This window comes from Condylura cristata, unplaced genomic scaffold (genome assembly GCF_000260355.1).
Source record: "Condylura cristata isolate star-nosed mole 26May11 unplaced genomic scaffold, ConCri1.0 scaffold00015, whole genome shotgun sequence".
Lineage (NCBI taxonomy): Eukaryota > Metazoa > Chordata > Mammalia > Eulipotyphla > Talpidae > Condylura > Condylura cristata.
The window spans coordinates 31,036,138-31,054,610 of NW_004567116.1; the positions used below are offsets into that span (position 1 = coordinate 31,036,138).

The 18,473-nt window shown below is 45.2% G+C and overlaps 1 protein-coding gene across 2 annotated transcripts in view; it reads right to left on the bottom strand.

The window, feature by feature from the left end:
- Positions 1 to 18,473, bottom strand: part of PARVA (parvin, alpha) — a 138,055-nt gene that overhangs the window by 61,765 nt on the left and 57,817 nt on the right. The window contains exon 1 of one of the 2 annotated variants that reach the window (XM_012725519.1): positions 217 to 405. The exons of the other annotated variant lie outside the window; for it this stretch is intronic. Coding sequence (XP_012580973.1) covers positions 217 to 244 — 28 coding nt within the window. The 5' untranslated portion in view covers positions 245 to 405. Of the gene's footprint in view, positions 1 to 216; positions 406 to 18,473 lie in introns of those variants that run through there. 2 annotated transcript variants of the gene reach the window in all.

Below are 18,473 nucleotides of genomic sequence, written 5' to 3' on the forward strand. Positions count from 1 at the left end.
CTCTCACACTCACACACCCTCCCATAGATGTCTCTAACAACAAAGACCAGCTAAAGCAGGTCAGGTTGATATGAAAAAACCTTCCCAAGCAAGAGGAGGAGGGCACCTACCACCTCAGCAGTACACCCGAGAGACAAGCCTGCCACTGATCAGGGCACCCCCAACAGAGAATCCCCCCACAGAAGCACGTCCACCTCTGCCCAGGCTCTGACCTACCTTTAGGGCAAAGTGCCCCGCAGCCCATGTTCTACAATTTCAGTCACAATCATGGTATCTTCTGCCCAGGCCTGCCCTCTCCCCCCAGTGATCCACACCCCTCTGGACTGAGGTGGGTCTTCAGAGTCTGAAGCTCCGCAGAGCTTTAGGATCTTTTCAACTGTGTCCTGGGAGAACGCTGCCTGCTCAGACAACTCTCAGCTCGGCGCATCAGTTGAGAACAAGTGGCTGCCTATATAATTTAATATGATGCCACATGAGACTCGTAGACCTGCTGCAAAGCAAACAGGGTTCTGCCTCTCAGCAACTGAAGCCTGACCTGCCTGCTTCTCTCTGTCAGGGTATGTGCCTTGAGTTAGCTGTCAGAGCTAGGCTTGAATGGCTTCTTTCAAGGGGCCAATTCTGGGGGCCACTGAGTAGTGAGTTTCATGGGCAGGGGGTCTGATATTTTTTAGGGCACCCCTAGACTCGGGGCCCTAAGTACCTCCTTAAGCAGAGGCAAGCTGTGGGCACAGCTGGGTGACCCCAGGCAGCCCCTCACACACAGGGATCACACTCAGCCCTCAAAGCCATTTCTCAGGTGTGGTGGGGGAACCTGTTCTTTTAAGAGAGGTAACTGAAAATGTAAGTGTGTCTGCATGTCTACATACACATTTCTAGGCATGAACTTGTAAGCTGAGGTGTGCATTAAGGAAAAGACAAGAATGTTCTTGTATTGAATAAATATTCAAGCGTTCATGGTGGTCCTTTGGGGTTGCTGGGTGGTTGGTTGGTTTAATGCAAAGGCCCCTCACAGTGAACTTGTTTCATTTGCAGATGAACCAGGGAGGCCACCTGGCACCGGGACTGGTTCACCTGTGTTGGAGTGGGGAGCCTTTGCAGAGACCCAGGACCCCAACATGTGGGACTAGGCATGGGTGCCCACTGCTGTGGTCAGTGCACTAGGACCTGAACCAAAGTCCTTCGGCCCCACAGGTGGGAAGAAACTAAACAAGGGACAAAGATGGTCGGGCTGAGAGCCAGTTCTCGGGAAAAGCTCTGGGCTGGAAGAGGCACCATGGCCAGAGAGGGGCGTTCCACTTCCTGCTGATCCCAAAGACCAGCGTGTGGATGGTGCCGGGAGGCAGAGCTGCAGAGGCATGCCAGGACGCTCAGAGCCCAGGAGCAGGCCAATGCCTAGAAATGCCACAGGGGTATTGTCCAAGGCTTGGTGCTTGGTGCACATGCATGAAGTGGGGTGGAAGGCTATCCCTAGGAATAGAAACTCAGACCCTTCTCTTTAGCACGCTGTCTGTGCCTCATGACTGATGAGGGGGCTGGGCTACAAGCACATTCTCTTCCCCAAAGGGAAAAACAGACCACCTAAAAGGGGAAATTCTGGGATGCAATTACTTCGCTACCCAAGCTCACTGAAAACGGGCCCCTTTCTTAACTGCCAGCTTTCTTATTATCATTTAAGAAGCACCGTATTCCTCAAACAGAGGCATAACGTATGCATAATCAGCTAACTTTTTTGATTAATAATTATTATGTGGCTGGTATTAAGTTGACCTTGCACACATTAGCTCATTTAATCTATGGGATGTAGAATTCGAAAAATGTATTTATGTCATACCTGCTGCCTAACATATCAGAGTATGTAAAAGAGAAGTCTAGAAATAGCACTGCAGGACTGAACTAAAAGGTTTTGATTCACAGCAAAGGAAATTTAATTAGAGCATGTAATGTCAATTACTGTCATTCATAATTATATTATACCTCCCCAGAAATAATACAGATATAAAAGTCTAGAGTTACCTGCATGTTTGATGTAAATAGGATAAAATTAGCTAAGTTCTGAAAATATCCAGATGTCAAAGGAAAAAAGGAAAGGATCTCTACCTAGCCTCATGTGTCATCAGATTTCATTAGCTAGGGACATGAGCATCAGCTACCTCCTCTGAGAGCAGGTTGTAAAGACTTTCAAAGGTGCTTGAAAATCTGGGGTTTAACCCAGACAATTTCTTTAGCTGTTGTATGCAACCAGAAGCTCTTGCTTGTTCTGATAAGCCTCAAGAGAGGCCAGATGGAAGACACTCTCAGCCAGTCCATGCCACTTTTTTGGGTTCTATAAGGGGACAAGAAGATCCACTCACAGCGCAGTTTTGAGATTCAGGGAAGGGAGAGACCACAGGAAAACACCAGGGCAGAGAAAACGTGGCCATCTGCCAAGTCAGCCTGGGCCTCCACAGGGGAACCGCTGGGCACCCAACACCCTGCCATTCTTCACCCTGCCCATTTAGCCACCCACAAAGACTGCATTCTTGCCAGACCATGGGTTGAATCTTTAGATCACTAATGAGGAGAAAGAGAGCAGCAAAGTCCTTATCTTCTTAGGATTACAGAGACGGACACTAATTTTAAAAACACACAAATTCATAGCTACACTGGAAGCACTATCAAGTCTCAGTTTCTGCATATCTGAATGGGCATCGCAGAACATTTATGCCACAGGGGTATGGCAAAGATGGAATGAGGCAATAAGTACAAAGTTCTTGGCTCAGCATGAATCATAAAAAAATTTACTGCTACTATTATTACTATTCATACTACGAATGAGTGGCTTCATCGGCTGCCTGCTGTGTGACCCTGGGTAAGTTACTTAGTCTCCTCTTGTTTCAGGTCTCCCATCTGTAAAACAGGATACCAATAATTCTCAGTGAAAAAGGTTAAATGAGTTAATATGTAGAAAGTGTTTGGAACAATGCCTGGTACACAGTAAGAGTTTGATAAATGTTAGCTCCCAGTGGTGATTATTATTTTGCCAGAATCTTGAGACATCACGTCAGTGCATAATATGCTTATAATGTAGCCCAAGGTTTCTCAACAGAGGCACTATTGATGTTTTGGTCTGGATCAGTCATTGTTGTGCAGGCTGTCCTATGCACTGTAGGTATACAGCAGTAACCCTGGCCTGTACCTACTAAACGTCAAGAGCATAGATCCCTCAAGCACGACAACCAAGAATGTCTCCTGACATAGCCCAATCTGCAGGGGTGGGAGGAATTGACCCCAAAAAGAACTTCTGGCCCAGCTTGGAAGTATAATGGATGGACTAGAGGAGAGAATAATGTAGAGTTAGAACTTATGTCACGAGTGAAAGAGCAGCAGTGAGCCAATGGGGAAGCTCATTAACAGAAAACCAGGGAAGCCTGCTTGGAAGAGGGCTCCTTAAACGATGTTTCATGATCATTTTAAATCCATGGGGTTTGATAAACCTAAACATTACTGAGAGTTGAGATTTCAAAATAAACATCACAATTAAATCCAAATTAAAACGACATTCATGATAGTATCCCATTACGTATAGCTATCAACAATGTTCTAATAAAGTTTCTTAGCTAGATGCCACCTGCATTGATTTAGATAAGCTGGGGGGAGAAAGGAGAGAAGGCAGCAGGGGGAAGAGACTTTTGAGTGACTGCTGAAGAACACTGGAGCAGAGTCCATGAAGTCTGTGAAGATGAGTAAAGTTTTAACCACTGGCAGCCAGTGTCCACCTTCCAAGATGGACAATGTCTGGTCCACTCTAGCCCCAGTTGCTGCAGGTTATCTATCCCCAAGACTAGGATCATCTGCACCTCTTCCATAATGGAGTCCTGCCTCAGTTTCCAGGATCAATGTTAACTGCAGGTGTCTTGGGCTCCACACCAGCACGACTGACCCCAATACAGTGCCTCATCTCAGAAATGGACCAGAGTCCCAGTCATGACACACCTTCATTCACTGACCTCCTGCCTCGGTGACTTATGATGAACCTTTGGCCAAGAGTCTACTTAGAACCCACAACTCTGAGCCATGCCCAAGTATCATGCCCTGTGCTGGTTTTTTTTTTTCCCCCACACCTGGGCATCATCCTCCCAAATTCCTCTGCTATGCTCCATTTTCCTCTGAGCCACCCCTTCTTTCGTCTCAGAGGAAACAGATCAGTTTCAGGACTGTGATCAGAGACTGCTGCACCCTTGCTGGCTAGCCTGTATCTTCACAGTTAGCATGGGAACCAGCGACCTGAGCGTAGTACAACCCCGAGGAAGAGTGAGCTCCAAGTCCTACGCCTCCTTGCCTTCCCCCATTCATTACAAGGAACTGGACATGTTCTAAACATGACCAATGGCAAGTCATATTCTCTGCCTCTGCCTCTGGCTATCCCTGCTGGGGGTGGGTGACTCAGCCTGCAGCCTGCACATGTGACTGAGTTACAACATCTATGTACATTATAAGTGGAGCAAGACACCCTGTGAGCGGAGGAAAGAGGCCTCTTGCTCACGGAAGGTTTACTTTGTACCATTCATTTGTGTGCTTGACACAATGATTTAACTCCCAGCCACCCCTAGAAGTAGATGTCATCACCAACATTTTCCCCAGGAGGAAGAGAGCAGGTAAGGTATCCATTAGGGGTTCTGCTAATTGGCTTGCTGACTTCAAAATCTGTGTTCACTCCCTGACAATGGCAGTGGTCTTTTGGGGGATAACCGGAACCCTGTGAGGTTTCTTTCTTTCCTATTCTTTCATTCATTCTTTTTTCCTGTCTGTTAAAAAATGTCCAAAACATGGCACCACTTTCAAATGTAGTGACTACCTCAGCGCTCTCAGGCTAGACTCACCCTCCTGTCCTGGCTTGCTATGAGAACTCAGGTGCTGACATCACACAGAAAATTAAGTGCGGAATCCCATCAACACTGTAAGGGGATCTGATTTTCTCAAAGAAGTCAATGCATGCAAACAGACCAGGACGCTGTCCACAGGACTTGTGGTTCGGCAGTGTACTGTGACCCCTTTCTTCTGCTGGGGCACAAGGTGAGCTGGAGATCACTACTACATCTGCGATACACTGGTTGCATCTATAGGAGGTTATTGGCCGGTTTCACATTTGCACAGTGAACTTGCTCCCTCTCCTACTTTTGTTTTATAACAGATTAGCATGTACTTATTTTAAATGTAATGTCATTGGGATATATTTCCAAAAGAGGGTCAGAAGAGTGAAGGGTCAGAAGAGTGAAGGGTTTGATCACACTGTTCTCTGGAAGGAAAAAACAGGTAATTTATAGTATCTGTTTCTACAGAGCCTTGTCATTATAAATTTTACTGCTTTTATTTATTTCTGATAGAGTAGGTTTGATATGGTAACTTATAATTGTTTTAACTTGAATGCATTTAATTACTTCCTTGGGATTTGTTTACAATGAATATTTCTCTTGTGCAAATTACCTACTCATATTCTGTGGCCATCTGTCCATGTAGTCTTGGGTATAAAGACTACTTTAAGATATATAAAACTCCCATAGAGTATCTGGGTATTAAGTTTTAGCTGTTATGTTTATAGCAGCTATTTTCTCTTTTTACCTTTAAAGTTTTGATTTTCTTTGTGAAGGAGAAAAAAAAAGGTGTTTAAAAAAAAAAAGAAATTGAGCCCATCAAACTTGTCACTGATAATTTCTTCAATTGCTTCGATAGTCAGAAAATTGTCTTTTCTCAACAATTGGGATAAGTATACCATTAAAAAAAATTAGCTCTTTAAACCATCTGGCATTTGTTGTGGTATAGGGATACAGTGACCATATTTTCTGAATCAAAAATTGGAACATGTGATTTGACAAGTGCCAGTATTCTTATGGGCAAAATGGGCTAGAATATTTGAAACGGAGACTGTCCGGGACAATTGAGTACATATGGCCCCCGTATGTATGGAACAAGCTGTTATCTTAAAGGTACAGTGCCAGGTCCTGCTTTTCTAAGCTCCTGTCAGCTTGAAGCAGCAGAGATTTTTAGCCTGAGGCTCAGCCTTACCTGACTCTAGAGCCCAATTTTATGAGGCCAGACAGACGTTAGTAGGGTCAGTTCTACCAGAATGATCCAGAAATAGTTGTAAGAAGAACACTGTTTGCCTCGCCAGGCCTATCTCTTCCTTCCCCATCCTTCTTCCTGCCCAGGAATGGCTACATCAATGGGCACGTTTGTCATTCTGTCAACAGCTTAAGTTAGATTAATGGGGAGTGCTCTCAAGAAGTCACAGTGGGATTTGGAGGTGGGGTGGGTGGGTGGGGGGTGGTGGTTGTGGTGTCTTTATTTCCCAATCCCCTGGCTATGGAATCATCATAATCATAATTAAAGGTCACGGGTTGTATCTGTTGGGTGGCTATTCTCATTCCACTTTTTCCATGTCTGGAATTCAGCAATCAGTCAGGTGCAGTCAGGGTAAAAGCTCCCAGCGGTCACTAACCCCAGGCTGGAGAGAACTTAGCTCAAGTCCTCGAAATAAACACTCATTGAACCATACTCAAGTTACATGATCTGAATTTGTAGGGGTCTTGAGTGATATACTCAGGAGCCAGTCTGTAATTGCAGAGGTAGCTTTTCCCAGACCCCAACACTAAGCTAGCTTTGTACACACAATGGTTAAAAGTCTAGTTCACGGCCCTCCCTGGTGGCGCAGTGAGTTAAAGCACAGCACTAAGAAGCTTAAGCCACTTCAGCATGAGTTTGATCCCCACCCGAGAGGTGACCCAAATGGTGCGGAAGACCTCTCCTGACCTGCCCGCTGCTCCCCTCAGCAGTGTACTTCATCGATCTGTCTGTTCTGCTCCCCACTCTGTCTCTGGTGAATCCTCTCACCACCTCTGCACCTCTGGCATGTACCCCAGTTCTGTATGCACAAATAAATCTTTAGAAAACAAAAAATCTAGTTCCCTTCAAGAAGTAGAGCCCTCCCTTTGGCCACAGCCTACTTGACAGTTTTGCCAGCTCCTTCCTTGGAGGAAAGGGTAGAGCTAGGGGCTCTACCTACTGCCTGCAAGACTGTCCCCCACTGGACAGACACTGCATAGAACACAGCGATCCAGCTGCTCAGACTCCCCAAATTCTGCACTTTGTCTCCTGCTCCAAGCCTATTTCAGCTGCCTTCTTTTCCCCTGGGCCAGAGATAAGGCCTCAAATCTGTCAGGTTCATCTATGTGGCTGCAACCTGTGGCTTTCTTCAGGCATGTCAGCACCTGAATGTCAGAAACTATAGAATGCCACTAAGAAACAGTGGGACGAGTGCTGTTATATACAAAAATAGGCTCAGTCACTGCAAGCACTGAGTGAGATGCCTGTTCCTTGTCACTCACGCCTTTGTTAGAGGAGACCCATTTTCTTCTAGGCCTTGAATATTGGGTTGTGGTGGTACTATCTGAAATACCCCACAATGCCACATCTATTTTCTACTGACCCACCTCTCACCAACTCTGCCCCCATGCCCAACTACACATCTCCATGAACAACCTGGATTCCATTCCTGCCATGTCCACTGACTTACCCCACTCTATGGGGAAAGCATAAGCAGAGATGCCAAAAGTCAAATCTGCCTCCCTGCAGCTGCCAGAGTGTTGGCAGGGTAACTACTAGGTTCAGCTCCAGACATCCATGGAGCCAAACATAGGACCATGGAGCTAGACATAGGACCATGAAGCCGGACATAGGACCATCGAGCCACACTGAAATGGACAAGGCAAACTGGAGTGAGACAGTAACCTTAGGGCACAAGCAAGTGGTGATCCAGGGAGCGAGACTTGGTGAGGTCTGGAGGGGAAGCAGGGCTCAACTTAGAACCCGAAGGCAGAGGGGAGGAAACAGGCCCAGAAGCAAGGGCTCAGCCACAGGAATCTGCACTGTTAAGACTATGAAGTCACCGCTGGTTAAAGGAAACATTATGCTACATCAGCTCCCATCCAAGCACCTATGTGTTGCTACCTGCCATCTACAGGAAGCCTCTCTGAATTCCTGGGGCACCAAGAGCAGGTGTCAATGAATGCTTGCTGAACCAAGAAATGAATGAACAGACTTAACCTGGTCCTTTGACAAATGCCAAATTGAAACTTCCACTTTCTATCCTTTGAGTCTTCCATCTGCAAGGAGGACTCAAGAGGAGTCCATCACCCAGAAGAAGAAGAGTTTGTGACGGGTGATTTAAATGTTAAGCATCATGAATTACCAAGTTCTCCTAAGGTTTATAGCAACTTATCTTCTTGTTTGTAAGAGGGTGTGGCACCCCCAGCTCCCATGAAGAGCCTTCCAGGCCTTGTCCCCTCAGGTCCTCAGACTCAAGCTGAGGGCCTGGGTTCTCAGGGACTTGAGCAGCTGGTGAGAGGGCTGCCCCCCCAGCACCCTCCCGCTCCAGGAGCTCCACCTGCACACCTATGAACACCTGAGTAGGCAGACCCACCCATCTGTCCAGGGCCTGAGGTTTTTGTACCATGTTGCGGACTCTCCTCTCCTCCCCTTTAAAATCGGCTCCAAGTTCTTGGTATTGTGTTTAAAACACAGTGTCTTTCCCTCATTTCCAGTGCCTGTCTTGGGTTCCATGTACCATTTCTTCAAGCACTGACCATCACTATCCATCACCATCTGGGTTAGTGTCATCATTGCTTCCTAATCTCATCATTATTGCCATCATTAGTACTAATCTCATATGAGAACTCATATTAGTTTAATGTTTACAAAGCTCACACATGCATTTTTTTTTTTTTTTTTTGATAGCAGCCCTGCAAACTAGCTACTGTGATCTCCCACAGACACAGAAGCTCAACAGTTCAGAAGCTTGTCTAGGCCCACAGCTGCAGCACGGTGTTACCTGAGGTCCACAATTCCACACCTTCATTCCCAGTTGCTGCCTCCTTATTTCTTCTCACCCACTTTAGAGTAGGGTCAAGCAGAGCAGATGACTCCCATCTCCACACTTTTGAGTTGGTCCACACAGCCAGTAAAGGTTGAACTAGATGATGGCATGGTGGGAATTCTCCAACTCTGAGTCTTTGACTCTATAATTTTACAACAGCTCAACCTGCTGGCAATTTTCCAGAGTAAGTGTCCCCTCTCAATTCCTCTTTACTTAGCTCATGTTATTTTCTTTCTTTCTTTTTTTTTTTTTTGACACCCAACTACCACTATACATTTTTTGAAGCTAGGTGGCCAGTTGGATTCCCTATCTCCAATTTCCTACAACATTCTGGAAAATTGTATTACATTGGGCAAATGGAGGAGCTAACAGCAGCAGGGGAAAAATCATAAAAATATAGCGTTTTTGTTTCACCCTGTCTTCCTCAGCAGATTTGGCTGGTGACCTCTCTCTGAGTCACAAAAGACTTTAAAACTTGCTCAGATTTACAGTAGGAAACAGAGTTTATGTCTTGCATTTTTCTTAAAATTTTTTTCATCTCCAACCATAGTTTATTCCCTTCTATGTGGAATTTCTTGATAATACCTCATGACAAAAATATACATACATAATAGCTTTTCAGCCTCATGGTGTGTATTAACCAAAACCACTCATTTCAACAAGAGCCTAAAGGCTATAAGCCAACTACCCCCAAATGTATTCTGCGAGACTTAGTTGGGCGGTCTTCTCCTTGTCTATTAAGTCATGGGAAAAGGCTCAGGATCACCAATGATCTCATTTGGAGAGGGATCCACAAGGAAAAGCATTAAAAACAAAGTTTCCTACCAGAGATTTTAAAGGCAAAGGGCTATTTTCATTATTTTTGGCATATGCAGTTAGACAGATGGTCTAATCTCTAACATCTCTATATTCTGAACTCTATTCCAGAGGAAAAATAAAGAAGTACAATTTAGTAGAGGTCAGGGAGACAAAGTTTATGAACTACAGCCCCCACTCCACTCCCTTAGCCTAGATTGTGTGGAGTAAGGCCATTGCCCTTTAGTTACAAACTAAAGGAGATTAAAAGAATAAATACTGTGGGTAGGTAGAACCCTGAAATGATACCTCGTGATCCTGTACCCTATCTATAGGACTACGAATATGATGAGATAGTATACATTGACTATGTTAGGTTTTAAGGTCAAGGCAAAAGGATTTTTCAGATGTAATTAAGGTTAGTAGTTAGATTTTTTTTAAAAGTAATCACTCAGAGTACCCCCAGCCCTCAATGCTAATCTAACCACAGAAGCCCTTAAAGCAGTTTTCCCTTACTGAGAGCAGGCAAGGAAGTCAGAGGATGTGGGAGGGATTCTGTGTGTGAGAGAACCTCTGTTGCTGATGTGGGTCAGTAGGGGCTGAGAGCAGCCAGCTAAAAGTCAACCAGGAACCATGGACCGCAGTCCTCCCACAGCAAAGATTTGAAGGTTGCAACCAGCTAAATTTACTATAGGAAACAAAATTCTTCCCCGGGGCCACAGATGAAAAAGAGCCCAGACCACACCTTGATTTCTACCTTGAGAGAAGTCATTCAGCCCACCTTTCCACCCTGCAGGAGGGTGAGATAATAAATGGGGTTTGTTTAAGCTGCTATGTTTGTGATAAATAGTTATGCGGTTAGAGAAAACACATTCAGACACCTAGACAAATCTCAGAACACAAATGCTAGCAGGCGCCAGGGTCGAGGGGAACAGCCTCCAGGTATCCCTGAGGTGGACACCTGAACTCATTCTCCTCTTTTGATCTTGAGTACCTTCCTGTGCTTACATGTGATAAACATAGATGTCAGTCTCCAGCCTGATGCCATGGGGCCAGAACCCATCACCAACCAAATAAGTCATTACAACAGAAAGAAGCTGGTATGGGTCATTCACTCAGTGCATGTATGATGTGTTAAGAACTACACTAAATGCTGGGGAGGCTGCAATGAAGAGAATCAACTGCTCCCAAGGACTCTGCCATCTAAGGAAGGACAGACAAAATAAAAGGCAAGCAAATATACATGGAATGTTGGCAATGGCAGGTTATAAGGAAAACTAGAGTAGGGTAATGGGATAAAGGGAAACAGGAAGTGCTATTTTTAAAAGCATGGTCATGGATTTGGGGGATGGGGAGTGGAAATCTGAACATGGATTTGAGTGAAGGGAGTCATAAAATCCAAATATATGGCAAGGGATATTAAAAAAGAGGAAATAGAAAGCAAAAGAGTTTAATGGAAATTTACTTGGCCTGTGAAGGGAACATGAAGCCTGTGAAGCCGGAGCAGAGTCAACAAGGGAAGGACAGGAAAAGACGCAGAAGAGGTTGCAGGGGGCCAACACAGGTAGGGTCTACTGGCTGAGGTATGGAATGAGGGCAGTCCAAGGCAACAGCAAGTAGTGACATGAAGTGATTGTTATGGGTCAGAGATCCAAATTTGGCCTAAACCATGGCCTCTCAGGCCTGCCTCTTCAGCTTGGGCACCATCGTTCCAAAAGAAAGGGGTAATGGGCCCCAAAAGACACAAAAATACTGATTGAACAAGATACCTGCACCCCCATGTTTATTGCTGCTTTATTTACAATTGGATAAACATGGAAGCAGCCCAAATGCCCAAAAGGAGATGACTGGATTAAAAAGATATGGTACATATACACAATGGAATATTACCCAGCAACCAAAAAAGAGAAACACATGTCTTTTGCAATAACTTGGATGGAGCTGGAAAAGATCATGCTTAGTGAGATAAGCCAGAAAGAGAAAGAAAAATACTGGATGGTTTCATTCATAGCTGGAGTATAATGGACCAGGCGAAAAAATAACAAAAATAATGAACAACCATATACCAGAGATATTTTGCGGGGGTGGAGTGGGGAATGAGATCAAAAAATGGGGGGTGGGGAGGGAAGTGCACGGGATTATGGTAATGGCACACGGGTGACTTGGTGATGGGAAACCTGCTGGGATTACAATTGAGATGGGAAAAAAAATGTACAAAATGATGTAAAAATAAACTGTTGTAAAATAAAAAAAAAAAAAACAAGCCAAAAAAAAAAAAAAAAAAAAAAAAAAGAAAGGGGTAATGGGCAAGTTAATGGGCAAGTTAGATCAGACGTCTACTTCATGCCCCATTCTTGCTAAGACCAACACTGGTTCATTCATTCATGCTTCAACTACCTTCCAAAATGGAAGCCTGGAGACTAAATACAAAAGAGTGAAGGTCATAGAAAAATACAGTGAGAGTGTTCTTCCTACAGAGGCAGCTGGGCCCTCATTCCCTTGCTCCCAACAAGTAGTTTTGGAAAAATATCAGAACTACTGGTCAAGAAGTAATGCTGCTCTTCTAGAGACAAGAGTACAAAGGACGCGTTACTCAGAAGTCAGGACAAGGACACTCAAAGAAGTTACTTATGGTTCATACGGTGCCCTGGGATCAGCACTAGAGGGGTGAGCTCTGCCACCTTTCTAAGCCTGTTCCCTCTCCACCCTAAACAGTCCTACGCATCTAACTTCTCTTACCCAGGTTATGAGGTCCTCCTGAAAACACAAGTCATTCTAGACTGGGGCAAACCCCATTCTGTCTCTGAACTGGCTGAGCCAATCCCTAACCCTGAACTTCCCCTTCTCTCTCTTCTCCTCCTGGTCCCTTTCCAGGGTTGGATCCAACAGACAATGATTAAGTATTGGTCTCCTGATATTGTGAGAAGTAGAATGGTTTCAAGCCTCAGATTGGAACAAATCAATCAACCTCCAGGGCCTCTTCATGCAGTGGAGGGGATACTACCAAAAGGACCAGTTTCTTTTCTAAAATTTCCAAATTTGAAAGGGTGACCAGAGGTCAGGAATAAAGTAAGTAGTCTCTGGCACTCAGCTAGACAAAAAGTGGCCAACAGCCGATATCTGTTGAATGAATGAATGACTAGGCTTGAAGTGTATATGATGACTGGATATTGATGAAGAAACTATGAATGATTTAGCAGAGGTGAGTGACTGATGAGACAGAAGAGAGCACGCTACTTGCTACCATCTTTTCCTCATATTCTGTTTTTGCGTCTCCAGCATTTTCCCCATACAGGCTGCCCAACTCCACTTCTGGGCTTTAGTTTCTAAGTCTTCCCTGCTTGCCTTTCTCCCAGCAGATGAGTGGCCTCTTACCAGAGACCACCTGGATGCCATGCATGGTGATGATCCTTTTTCTTCTTTTTTAATTGTGATAATGTTGGTTCAATGTGAGGAATGTAGATACAATGTGAGAAAACAGGTCACCTCCTCAGATGCATGTCACACTGTCCCTGCCACCAGAATGCCAGAAGGGATTGCTGGTCCTCCCCCATTGCTCACACCTCACACTCCCCACTACTAGCTTCAATTTTAGTCATTATTTCTAGGGTTTGTTCTGATTAGTTTAGCCAATTCCTTGGTTATGTTTCTCTATAAACTGTACAAATAACTTTTAAGTCATTTTGGCTTTTATCACTTTGATACTGTGATTTATCAAAAGAAAAATATATGTATTGATCTTTATCCTCATTTCTGGCATGGAGCTCTAAAACCATGAGGATTTCCTAAGTGACAAAACAAAAAAGGGGTCTTCTTATATTCCTAACAAGCCTTTCAGCCACAGCAGAGTTACGCCCATAGGGCAAGTCTTGGAAAGTTCCTAAGGATGTGTGGGGCTTGGTTGCCAAGGGAACCAAGGAGTTATTAGAGGGTTGAAACTTTGCCTCATCCCAATCTCCTGGAGGGGAGAGGGACTGAAGAATGAGATCAATCACCAATGACCAACGAGTTAATCCATCATGAGTGTGTAATGAAGTCTCCATGAAAACCCCAAGGAGGGAAGTTTCAGTGAGCTTCCAGTTGGTAGATAGGTGGAGGTGCTCGGAAGAGGGCATGGAAACTCTGTGGCTCTTCTTATAGACCTACTTTGCTCTATGCCTCTCTTCCATATTCCTGGGGTAGAGCCTAAATAAGCCCAGCATTCTAGTAGTAAAGTTTTTCCTCAATCCTGTGAGCACTCCAGGGAACTCACCAAATACAAGAAGAGGGGTCAGTCAGTGGGGCAGAAGCACAGGGAACAACCTAGATTGATGTCTAAAGTGTGTGGGGGGACAGGAGGAGGCAATCTTGTGGGTCTTCTCCTGTGGGATCCGATAGTATCTCCAGGTAGTCTGTCATTGTCATTAATACCTTTAACAGTTTTCCTTTTGAAATAGTTAGCATTTCCATCCATTCTCTCAACACCATCTCAACTTTTAGATAAAGTCTAGTTCCTGCAACTGTCTAGCCAAAGTCCTTCCTACCTCACATCCTCTGGTCCACTTGTCCTATCTACTCCGGCTCACAATGATCTCCCTATCTCTAGAGCTTCTGCTACCCAACGTCATGGGGACCTGGGTGAGGGCTTGTTGCTGAATGGGCTTTGTATTGTGTGTGGTTTCAACCACTCAGTTCAACAGCAACCAGTTCTGTTCATTATCTCCCTAGGCTGATGCTACTGCCAGAAATGAGATTCTCCAGTAATTTTTGGTGATTTGCCAGGCTTGCCTAAGATAGGCTCGCCTATCACTTTCTCAGTTCCCTCACCCCATTGAATTAAGTCTAGCAAACAATAACATCTTCCAAATATGTGCATTATCCCAATTCTCAGAAAAGATACTATTTTTTTTTTTAAATTTTACAACAGTTTATTTTTACATCATTTTGTACATGATACTACTATTTTTACAAATGAAAACAATGAGATAGAGCCAGGAGAGAAGTCAATCGCCCAATGTCACATAGGTGGTAAGAGAATGGGATTCAAAAGTTAAGGTCTAACTCCATACCCAGAATGATTTCCACGGCACAACCCACCCTTTGAAATGACAGTGGTTCTCTGGTCTAGGAACCATTCATCCTTCATACCTGTGAGAATTTGACCACCCAGCACATAGCTCAAACCCTCTACAACAAGGCCACAGGCTTGCCCATCCAGAGCCTCTGGGCACCAACACTTGCTGCCACCACCAAAACGCACTCCCACCCATCATCTCAGCAGCAGACTCAAGAGCTGTCAGTTGTCTGCAGTCATCTGCCTTGCCCATCTGTGTTAGGTGAAAAGGGTGTTTTCATGGCCTTTTCATGTGGTCAACCCTTTCCACTTTTTCTCTTGTCACCAAGAAAGGAGTGTGAGGAAAGGGGGCAGAGGATGGAAACTAAGGGAATGGTGACTTTTAATCAGCTGGAAGAAAAGGGAAAGTCTGCTGGAAAAAATGAGCAAGGAAACAGAGAAAGGGGAACCTGAGAGACGCCGGTCACAGCTGAGGAAGAGGAATGATCCAAGAAGCGGACAGCCAAGGAGAGGCCACGTAAGATGAGAAAAGAACAACTGGACATCGAGAGCTCACAGGTAAGCTCTGTTGGGGTAAGTGCGGCGGCGCAGAAGCCACTTGCAGATTGGTGTATGACAGAGGCAGGAAAGTGGGTGATGGGTGAGTTTTCTGGGTATTTGGTGAATAAGGGAGGGAAAAGAAGCTGACTCAGAAGCAGCTCTTGGGAGAATGGCACTGGCTTGGGGTCATGTTAGATGTCAGGGGTGTCTCCTCAGCCATTTTAGCAGATTAAGGGATTATCTCCACTGGGCAGAGGGTCTGGGAGAAAGAGAGTCAGGAAGTGGAGCCTCACGACCATGTCATCATGGAAATTACAGGGAAGAAATGGTGACGTGGAAGGGGGATGTCAGGCAGGGCAGTGTTCAGGGTTCCAGACGTGAGCCAGGCGAGCAGCCACATGGTGGACAGGCCAGTCATGGAAGCAGAGAAGGTAGAGGAACCACGGCTGTTGGACAGGTCAGTGGGAAGCTGCAGAGTTCCTGAGGGGAGGATTATGTGGTAGCAACTAGCACAGAGGTCCTCAGTGAGTAAGAGGGTCCCAGGGACTCGTAACAGGTGGAAAAGAGCTAACCAGGAACCTGAGCTTAAAAGGGAGGGCAGTGTCCAAAGAACTGGGAGGACAATGAACTAGGGCAGTGAACTAGAAGTGTGTGTGTGTGTGTGTGTGTGTGTGTGTGCGTGTGTTTGCGTGTGTGTGCGTGCGTGTGCGCGCGTGCGTGTGCGTGTGTGTGTGTAAAAACCATGGGGCTAGGGAAGAAAGCAGTGTCCCAGAGGCAGGCCCAGTTCCCTGGGAAAGGGTGTGAGGAATGGGTTAAGAATGACCAGTGCTGGGAGTTTCTTGCCAATAGACCTGAACTCCAGAGAGAGCATGGGCCAGCCTGGTGGAAGGGATTAGGAGAGAGCTCTGGCAAGAGAAAGGGGAGCTAGACTGGATGAAAATGAAAAGACAAAATGCACATGAGCAGAGGTCTGGGCTGCTCTCATGCTGTGCTCACAGCAAGACAGCTCATTCTGAGAAGAGGCGTCCATTTTCCAGAGGCCCAGAGCCTTCCAATGTTATCCACAACTGGGGTCCTCTCAGCCTTTGGCAGGCTTGCAAACAGAAGTCAGGGGTCACCGATTATGGCTCCAGCCACGGGCCAAAAGGCAGCCAGTGCCCATGAGAAGGAAGAGGCAGAAGTCCGTGGGGGCCTGCAGTGGCACTCCCAGGGAGGGAGTGAAAACAAAGGACTTCATTAAACCTCCTTTATTACTTTAGTTGGAGACTATTCCTCTGAGGGCTTAAAAAGGCATAAATGCCTTTATAATCCCGAAAAGCATGTCATAAAGGAAAGCAGAGGCCTGTCTCAACAGGCTTTCTACAACTGGTCTGTTCTGGGTAGTCAACCCTTGCAAAACCCAGAAACAGTTTCAGGAATGAAGAGGGCCTACTTCTAATTAATCTGGCCCAAGTTGCTGCTGAGATAGCAATCAAAATAACGGGAATGCAGAATAAATCTGTGAGCCCTGGCCTGCAAATGCCACTCGATTCTCTCCTTCAGAGGACAGAGGGCGGCAAGACTGTTCTGTGTCAGTGCGTTAGCCTTGCCCCTGTGCCTTTTAAAACAGGATGGAAAAACTGCTCACATGTATACTATTTTCACTGGAGGGCACTTGGAACCTCACCATGTGAGGGCAACCTGCACATGCGTCCAGAGGCCAACTGGATTTACGGAAACATAGAACAGAGTGCTAAGGGCATCCAGACGCAGCCATGGAGGGAAGGCAAGCTATTTCTCAGCCTGCTTCCCATTTCTCTCTGTATTTTTATCTGCAGAATCAGGCGTGTTGGAGAGAAAAGAGGAGGCCTGGTAACAACAGCTTCCCCGTCATTCTTGGTTACTTACATCTGTGGTCAATTTTCCACACTTTATTCCATAAAAGGTAAACGAGGCACGGTACTTGCAACAGGATAATCTAAACAATATGAACCATGTTACTGTTAAAGACCATCTGGTTGATGGCGCTCAGGCCCAGACTTTTAACTCCTTGAGGCAAGAAAAAGCCCAAACCCGAGCGGCCTCCTAGTCTTTGACTCCAGAATCTTTTCCTCTTCAAGTCAGTTACCACCAGGAACTCAACTCCAAGGTCTCTGCCAGCCCTGACACTCTAGGTTGGCTGCTAGTGAAACTGTGAGCTTGTCAATGAGTGACTTGCAAAATGCTCCTGCCAGATGCCTCGTCTCTTCTTTCTCTTTAAAAGGAAACACTAAAAGCTTAAAAAGGAAAAAAATAAAAAACCCTACATACAACCCAAACTACAATACGCTCAGTTTTGGGGTTGTTGCCTTCATTTCTGCTTCTCTCAGTTAAAGCCAAAGGATCATTTACATAATTTTAATTTCAAAATGCAGTTGATACCAGTGAAGAAACCGTGAAGCCCATGCTTTGCTTTTATTTGGGCTTACACATTTTCTGGCCGTCTGTTATTCAAGAAAGTTGCAAACTCAAATAAGAGATGGGAAAATTGGAAATCAGATGGTGTTTTTCACCCTTTGGGTGGGGAGCTAACGATAAGAGATTCCAGGAAATTTTCAGATGGATAAGGTCATCACAAAAATGAGACTTGGCTTCCCTTATAAGGTGCAGCCTTTCCACCTGCAGAAAGAATTCAGCATTTGACCTAGAGGTTCAAGAGTATTTTATTCAAGTTTGTCGTGAAGAACGCTAGCTTTCCCCAGCAACTGCAATGGGAATGAAACCATCAAAACAATTCAGTTGAGCACACCTTTTAATTTTTAAAACCACGCCTTACAATATTCCATTAGGGAAGCATCTCCCAGATTCATAGCTACATCACAATCCTCCTTTCCGGCTCTTACCTCTCTGTGTACAACCACAGGGAAGACCCAAGCAGTCCACTTTCTGGAAAAGGTTCTCAGAGGTCAACACAGAAAACAAGCTCAACTACAAGAGCTCTGCCTGACTTCAATGAGAATGTCAAAACCCAACTGTGCTAGAAATACTCCCCATTCCCCTTTAAAAGATATAAACAGAAAAACAACACATAAAAGGGAAAGCCAGTTGGCATGATATATATATGATAAAATGTGGCTCTCAGTTTGTTAAAGCACTTTAAATTCCACAGCCCGTTTTTTGTTTGGCTTTGTTTTACTGATTTGTCAAACAAACCACCAG